Raw genomic sequence first — 9,255 nt, forward strand, 5'->3', positions numbered from 1 at the left:
ATTGAGATGCCTACAATATTCTGGGCCAGGCTGAAACCAAGAACCAGGAACTGCATCTGGGTCTCCCCCATGAGTGGCAGGGGAACAACTGCTTGTTGCATCATCCACTCTCTTCCCAGGAATGGGAGCAGTGGATCCAGGATTTGAACCAGCACTCTGTTATGGGATGCGGTGTCCTTGCTGTGCCATGTCTGCCTCTAGTATTACACATTTAACAAGACTAATAGATTAAAACATTTTTTAAAAAATCCAACTAATTAGTATAGGCATTCTCAGTGTTCCATAGCTGTTTGATCTCTGGAGTTTGTTTTTAGTCTAAATTGAATTGTCAGGGTTTGACTGGGACATACTGTAGTTTATGTATTTGAGTGGCTTTGGAGTATTTATGGGTTTTTCACTTTGCCAAGTTCCTTCACTAATTTTATGACTTTTTTTTGCATTCATTTCCTACAAGGATTTTTAAAGAAGTGAAACATTTAAAAAAAAGTATGAATTCAAAGAAGAATAACTGACACATGAGAAGCTTGGGTGTACTCATGATAGGTTGCTTAAAAGTAGAAGGTAAAAGCTTAGGGAGGTTTCAGGGCACTTACCCACATTGCATTAGGATATCCTGAATTGTAGTAAACATTTAGTATTTGCCAATTTAACATTGGGTTTCGCTTACTGTCAGGAGAGACCATGAGATGTAGTAATATGTGAATTTTCTGAAGGATATATTTGAATGTCTCTCTTGAGATAGATATGAATGAGCCTAGCCTAGAGTCTGAGAGTCATACCTTATAATTTAGTTTCTTCTTCAAAATGCTAACAATTCTGTGTGTTAGACATAATGGTGTCTATTTGGCAGAAAAGAGAATGGTAGGGAGCATATTTTGTTTAACTTATATAAACATTCTGAAGACCTGCATATACCTGATAATAATGGGAAATTTCTGAGTAATTATTGTGTCTGAAATATTGTGTAGTTTCTTACAGACATACAGAAAAATGTAGGTTATAGCCGGTGCAGTGGCTTAACAGGCTAATTCTCCGCCTTGCAGCGCCGGCACACCATGTTCTAGTCCTGGTTGGGGTGCTGGATTCTATCCCGGTTGCCCCTCTTCCAGGCCAGCTCTCTGCTATGGCCCGGGAAGGCAGTGGAGGATGGCCCAAGTCCTTGGGCCCTGCACCCGCATGGGAGACCAGGAGAAGCACCTGGCTTCTGGCTTTGGATCAGCGAGATGCGCTGACCACAGCAGCCATTGGAGGGTGAACCAATGGCAAAAGGAAGACCTTTCTCTCTGTCTGTCTCTCTCACTATCCACTCTGCCTGTCCAAAAAAAAAAAAATGTAGGTTACTTGCTCTAAGAAAGTATATATTTCTAGTGCAATCCATATAAATACAAAGTCCAAACAAGTGAATGCAAGTATATTAGTGTTACTGTGAATTCTTTCTGAGAGGAGGAGTGTGGTGGGGGCAAGAGGCGAAGAGTCACCACACAGATCCCTGGAGTCAGATGAAAGTGGGCAAGAGGCAAGCAGCCCACAGACTCGTTTATTTCAGTTGGTATGGCAGCTTATATAGCCGAGGCAGCCAATCCTGTCAAGGAGTGGTTTATGCCCTAACCAATCAGAGCCTGTTGCCAGGCAGGCTCCGTTGCCAGTGGCCATCTTGGCATGGCCTTCTCATTCCACCACATATTAGCTAGTACCTGATTATGTTCACTTCAATGCATTAATACTTAGAAGTAAAAATGATTTAGAATTCATCCTCGCAAATTTCTCAGAGGAGGCGACTTTTAAAATGAACTGATTCTCTATCACCTTGTTGAAGAGTATTCTATTACATAGGGACAGCCTTGTTGGTGGATGAACTGAACAGTCAATGCTGTACATGGTATCATTTAAAAGGATGGTATCCTTACTGGTATTTATTTGAACTTCTCATGGTATGGGCTGTTGTTTACTGAAGGCTTTGATATCTGTTAAGAGAAATCATCTCCATTAGTAGAAAGAAAAAGGGATCCTGATGTGTATTTAGGTATTAAGCCTGCAGGGTGACACTTTGACCTTTATTGAAAGGATGCAGCTTGGCTGTCACAGATGGAATCTGACAGCTTTACCTTTTCAGAGGTGCTGTTAAGGTAAGTGACTCTATTAATTGGAATTGCTTCACAGTGCTAAGATGTGGTTTCTCCGTGGACTTTGTATTCCCAGTTATCTGGGGGAAATTGCATTTCGAACTTATGAAAAAATGGAAACAGCTTGAAAGATCCGGCTTTTGTTTTTAAGGTTAAAATACTGTCAGGTCTGCTTCCATACCCTATGAAAAAGCCAAAACAATGAGTTTGTTTCCTTTAGCTTCTTAACCTCTTGGTTGTAGAGAGAAAAATATTCTAGTGAGAACTCTTTTTGTAAATACCAGAGCAATGGATTTTAGTTAGGATATAGGTAAGGAATGAGCCCAGGGGGAGGATTTTCAAAATGCAAATGCCAGGAACCTATCCCCAGAGAACATATCTAAATCTCAGAAGAAGGCAGCTTTACATATTTTTTAAACCCCTTGCATGTATTTTGATAGGATTTAGGCATTGAAAACCTCGTGGAATTGTTCTTTAGAAGGGCTGTTAAATCATAAACATGTTATAAAGACTTAATATTTTCCTTTAGCAGTCTTGCTCATGGTAATTAAGAATGAAAATGTGAATATTAGCATTATTCAAGTAATGTGTGCAGTTGTGATGTTCTGGAATGTTCCATTCCAAATCTTTCCACTATACCTAATTTACCTTCAAGATTAAGTTTATTTCTAAAAGAGTAACCCTTGGACCACTGGTTCTTCCTGAAGAATGACTGTGTAGTATAAAATTTTGCTAGACCTGTTTCTCTTATGTAGTTTATAGTCTTAATAATGAAGATTCATTCCATCAGCTTAGTTGTCTGTTTTAAGGGACTGAGTTTAATAAACTACACAACTTTACTCAACTTGCATGTTGAGATATAGGAATATTTAGCTATAATCAAGGGTAATTTCTATAAGTATTTATAATGCACTTATTTTTAGAAAATGGTATGTTATTTTCAACTGGTCAGACTTGCCAACTATGATTCTTTCTCTTTTCTCCCATTCAGATGTACATCCAGACAACAACACTTACTGTCTCCATGAGTTTAAGTGCTTCGGTGTCTCTGGGGATGCTCTACATGCCCAAGGTTTATATCATAATTTTTCATCCAGAGCAGAACGTTCAAAAACGTAAGAGGAGCTTCAAGGCTGTGGTGGCAGCTGCCACCATGCAAAGCAAACTGATCCAAAAGGGAAATGACAGACCGAACGGCGAGGTGAAAAGCGAACTCTGTGAGAGTCTTGAAACCAACAGTAAGTCATCTGTAGACTTTCAGATGGTCAAGAGCGGGAGCACTTCCTAATAGATGTACGTTGAACATTCTTCTTCTGCTACATTTCTCTAGGGTCATGGTCTTAACCACAAACCATGAGACCCTAACACCAGTTAGAAACATTTAGTGGAGCTGAGTGATCTCACAGGGTGCACATGAAATCTCTCTTCCAAATCATGGCACCCAGGTCATTTGAAGCATTATAAATCCTGAGGTTTGGAAGGATTTTCCATGTATAAGATAATATTTTGGTGCCATTTTTGTTAATTAAATATTGGCTGCTCTTTATTTTTTTCAGTAATCTGTTAATATTTATGGAACATAATTTATGTAGATCTTACACAATGGATGAGTCTCTTTTAAAGATTTTATTTGAGAGTTAGATTTACAGATAGAGGGATAGACAAAAATGTCTTCCATCTGCTGATTTACTCCCCAAATGGCCGCAATGGCCTGAACTAGGCCAATCCAAAGCCAGGGGCTTCTTTCAGGTCTCCCACCAGTGCAGGGGCCGTACCACTTGGACTATCTTCTGCTGCTTTTCCAGGCCCTAGCAGAGAGCTGGATAGGAAGAGGAGCAGCCAGGAGATGAACTGGTGGCCATGTGGGATGGCAGCATCAGCAGGTAGAAGCTTAGCATAATATGTCTCAGTGCCGACCACTGAATGATAGTCTTCAGAGGAATGAGAATACCAGATAACCAACATATTAAGTCATAGTTAATGTTTGCTTCTCACAAGTTATAAACCTCTTTCAGCTCCCATTGAAATTTTCCTTCTTAAAAACCTCTAAAACACTCAGGCTCTCCTGCAACCATCACCTCATCTTACTTTTGCTTACCTCTCTTCCTCTTCTCTGCAGTCCACCCCAGAAGTACATGATAACAGTACACTGACATTTGAGCTAATCCAGTGAAGATTAACTCATCTATTAGAGCCCATCTTGCTGTTTTAGAAGAGTAGCAAATAGATTGAAACTTTACATGACCAGATTCTATAAACAAATGAAAGCTAAGACCCTTGCATTACAGTGGCTCCAAGTCTATTGGGAGTACAGCACATTTATTTTAAAAAAATTAATGGCAAAAAATCTGAAAAATGTTCTCTTCGATTCTTCCAGAATACTGTGTCTTTTACTCTCTGAATACAGAGGGAGACTAAGAATCAGTCTTACGTGGTTTAATTATTGTAGTATCTCATAGTCTTCTCTAGGTTTGCAACACTTTTCTTGCATCAAGATTCTCAGGTGAGAATTACCTAATGTCTCATACACAGAACTATCATTAGAGATTACAGTTGCCTTCAATCACTACCACATTACCTGGAATTATTATCCAGATTGACTCTAGAAAGACTAACTTCAGATAATATAAAATTTCATCACTTTTTGAATAAGGAATCTAGGAAAAAATTCACAAATATTCCCCACATATTCACCTTTCTGCCAATGTGAAACTGCTAGAGAGGGCATTATAAGGGTGGGCTTCACAAATCATTGTCATCATCTATGAGTATATCTAAGCAATTTACTAATAATGGGCCTATTTTGTCCGTTAGTGCAAATGTACTAAAACTACTGTTAAAGGCATCAGAATAGAGTGCTTGTGATTTCAGGGTAGAAATTCATCTTTTTTTTTTTTTTCCAACCTTGAAAGCAACAGTGTAGGAAGTTAAAACTCATTGTAGAATGTCAATAAACTGCTGTTGGCCGAAGATACAGTTTGAACACTGGCAATTCTTGGAGTCTATTGTACCTGTTTTTAAACAGTGACCCAGAAAACTTAATATAACTTGGTTCAAATGGGAAAAAGACTGACAGTGAAAAAAGTACCAGTAATACCAAAATCACCTATGGAAACTGATGAAGAAAAGTTACCCTTTAAAAGAATAGCTATGTTCTGGTATTGACAAGGACTAATCTCAGTTCACTGAAGTTAGTCTCATACATTTTCTGCTTTTTTTCTGTTATGTTGAAGTGCAAATTTTATAGCATACATACCTGTGTCTGTTTTCTCTAAAATATGGATAAAAGATTTCAAACATGAGACTTGTTTAGAGGGCAAGTCAAGTATTCACATTTGGGAAATGACATCAACAATGTCAATCACTGTAAGAAGGTGAAATTGGAGAGTTGAGGTTAGAATAAAATGATTAGTTTTTACCCGGGATGGTGTATGAAGAACTTCACAGATCCTTCTACACTATTAGCTCAGGTTAGTATTATTAATCCTTATTCTGTTACATGACCATCCTATGATGAAAGGGTTGACAACAATGCTTACAGTTGAGAATGTCAGAGTCCAAGTGGAAAATAGGCACAGGCATTGCAAACTCTTTGTGTCCCTAATACCTAAACTCTGTATACTATACTATGACTTTACATTAAGTCACACATCCCCTAGAAATATTAATGCAGTTAATTCAATGCAATTTATTTCCTAGAAAATGTGTGTTTTATCTTTAGGAATGTTGGAAATGCCTTTGCCACTCAACTATCTATAACGAGCACCACTCCTCAAATTTAGGGTAGGATGGGAAGTATAATTATGCTCTTAAAACTGTATGTGTGAAATTTGTTTCCTTTATATAAAAAAGAAAAAGAGTGTTCCTAAGAAGTTTATACTTAATAGCAAAGATTTATGTTTTAATTTATTAAAAAAGGAACAATGTTCTTAAAATACCTTCCGAATAAGGGGATAGCGAGCGGGAAAGGGGAGGGTTGCAGGTGGGAGGGAAGTTATGGGGGGGGAGGGAAGTCATTGTAATCCATAAGCTGTACTTTGGAAATTTATATTCATTAAATAAAAGCTTTTAAAAAATAAAAAATTAAAAATTAAAATGTTAAAAAAATACCTTCCGAATAAATCCTAGGCTGGTTAATCCATTGGAACAAAATCTATTTTGCTGTGTTCTCATACTTTCAAATGCCAGATTTTTGACAAATTACCATTACTACATTGAAATAATTATCTTGTAAACTATAAATTACAGGATAAAAACAAATACAGCATTGCAAGTGAAGGCACAAAAAGGATGGGTTTTAGTAAAATTTTCATGAAAATGTACATTTGTCTAATTAATAGAAAAGTGAATTTTGATATTCAAATATTATTACTTTAACATCCCTCAATTTTTACTATCTGGAAGATTTTGATAATTATTGCTACTAATGCATTGTTGGTATTATTTTCTGACCAAATAGCTATGTATTCATACATACATGGAATGCTATTCTTTTACAGTCGTGGAGTCCTTCAAGTCCTCATATTCAGAAATCTCATCTTAATGGTGACTTGTAAGTGCCAGAAGTTCTGGTCAGATATTCAAAAACTTTTTAAGGTTTTGAAAAATACATGGAAAATATGTGTAAAGTTAAGCTGGAAAGGAAACCAATTGACTGAATATGTAAATACTACATTTCGCCTAAAAAAAATAAATGTTCCATAAAGGGTAAGGAGGAGATAGAAATGAACATCATATGTGTAAATTAATTTTTCCAACTCTACCCAAGTAACAAAAATTGTGCATGCCATTTGTTAAGCTGTGTTCATGAATACATCATGAAAACAGGTACTGTTGCTTTCTTTAGGTTATGAACACATAGTATGGTACACATAACATCATTGCTATACTACAAAATTAATTTTCAAATAAGCATATTCATCACCACTATAAAAAATCTCCCATTAGCTCTTCTGCACATTTCTAATCCATTTTGATTTATAATACTTCACAAAAATTCATGCAAGGGGAGGGACCAACATGGTGGTATAGCAACAGGACCTTCTAAAAAGGAGAAGGGATACAAGTTGGTGACAGAGCCATGAGAAATTCACACAGAGAAGCCCAGGAGTCCAACAGAGATGGGAGAGGTCCACACTGAAGGAGCAAAAAAGAAAGGGGAGTGATGGAGACACCAAACGGGAAGACTGGTACCACTCCCCCAGCAGATAAGGTGAGATGGAGCTGTGGATAGCAGCAGGCAGGGGAACCTAACAAACTGCCTTTGAAGTTCCAAACAGGAAGAAAGAGAAGGTATAGGAGAACAAATGGAGAAGTCAGGCACGCCCTGTCCATTTATGTGTCCCCCCGACTGGACCTGCAGGGGGCTACCACATTTGCCTCCTGTGCACATGCCCATCAACTGCGGGGGATACCTTATAACACCCTCCACTGGGAATGAGGATCACAACATTTCAGAGTAATTTCCTCCTCACCATGCAAGCTGTACAATAAGAGGTACTAAATATTGAAAACTCAAGCTCATTTCATGCACCAGTGAAGTGAGCCCAGCCCCAATAGGGGGGCTTTGTTCACCAGAGCTCTCATACCTGCCCCCATTACAATCAAGAAGTGAGCAGGACTCCAGGAGGCGGGGCTGCATGCTTCCCTTGCAATGCACAGACACATAGCAGTTCATGGAAGAGGGAAATCTCACCACAAGCACAAAGATACAAATTAAAGAGAAAAGCAACCACAAATGAGAATAAGGAAGATACTATGAGCCCCCCAAAGGAACAGTACAACTCTTTAATAATAGAAGCTGAAGAAGAAGAGATCAAAGATAGGCCAGAAAAGGAATTCAGATAATTAATTGTCAGATTACTTAGAAGCAATCAGAAAATAAATTCATGATCTAAATGAAAAGCTCTTCCAAGATTGAGATATTAAAGATCATTCAGAATGAATACTAGAAATGAAGAATTCCATAGATCAAATAAAAAATGCAGTGGAAAGTCTTAACAATAGAATAGGTGAGACAGAAGAAAGAATATCAGAACTAGAAGACAAATTTCCGGAAATAATACAGTCAGACCAAATAAAAGAAGAAATTGGAAAAAAATAAACCTGGTTGGAGATTTATAAGATTCTATTAAATGACCCAAATATAAGGATCCTATGAGTTCTGGAAGGCTTGGAAAGAGAGAGAGAGGATTAGATGGCCTCCTTAATGAAATAACAACACAGAACTTCTCCAATCTGGATAAAGAAAGAGACATCCAAGCACATGACGTACACAGAACTCCAAATAGACACAACCAGAAAAGAACCTCACCACAACACACTGTGGCAAAACTCTCCTCAGTAAAACAAAGAAAAGATCTTAAAATGTTCACGAAAGAAACAGTGAATCACATTCAGAGGAAACCCAATTAGACTCACTCTGAACTCATCACAAACCCTACAGGCAAGGAGAGAATGACGGACATAGTCCAAGTCCTATGAGAAGAAAACTGTTAACCCAGAATACTGTACTGTGCAAAACTCCCATTTATGAATGAAGAAGAAATAAGGATCTTCCACAACGGAAACTGAAAGTTTTTCTGACTACTAGCTAAGCCCTAGAAAAGATGCTCAAGGATGTGCTACATACAGAAACACGGAAACAGGAACATCACTACAAAAGTAGATGAGTGCAGAAAATGACAAATCCAAAATTCATAAACAGGACAATTTATGGAAGCAAGGCAGGACAAAGTCGATACTTAGCATTAGTCATGATGAATGAAAATGGGCTCAACTATCCAGTGAAAAGACATGGACTAGATGAATAGATTAAAAAGAAAATCCACCTATTTGCTGCCTACAAGAACAACATCTTACCAACAAAGATGCATGCAGACTGAAAGTGAAAGGTTGGGAAAAGATAATCCATACTAATAGAAACCAAAAAAGAAACCATTCTAGTATCAGACAAAATAGACTTTAACACAAAAACTATTAGAACAAAGAATGACACTATATAATGATTAAAGGATCCATTCAACAGGAAGATGTGACTATTGTAAATGTATATGCACATAATTACAGGAAACCTGGTTATTTAAAAGAATTGTCAAGGGATTAAATACCCCACTTTCAGCAATGGACAGAT

The 9,255-nt window shown here is 37.6% G+C and overlaps 1 protein-coding gene across 1 annotated transcript in view; it reads left to right on the forward strand.

Annotated features, from left to right (window-relative positions):
• GRM8 (glutamate metabotropic receptor 8) overlaps positions 1–3,411 on the forward strand; it is a 930,207-nt gene extending 926,796 nt beyond the window's left edge. Inside the window, exon 9 of the mRNA XM_062198428.1 lies at positions 3,115–3,411. Coding sequence (XP_062054412.1) covers positions 3,115–3,411 — 297 coding nt within the window. The remainder of the gene's footprint in view (positions 1–3,114) is intronic.
• The last annotated feature ends 5,844 nt before the right edge of the window (positions 3,412–9,255 follow it).

The sequence above is a fragment of the Lepus europaeus genome, chromosome 1 (genome assembly GCF_033115175.1).
Source record: "Lepus europaeus isolate LE1 chromosome 1, mLepTim1.pri, whole genome shotgun sequence".
NCBI lineage: Eukaryota > Metazoa > Chordata > Mammalia > Lagomorpha > Leporidae > Lepus > Lepus europaeus.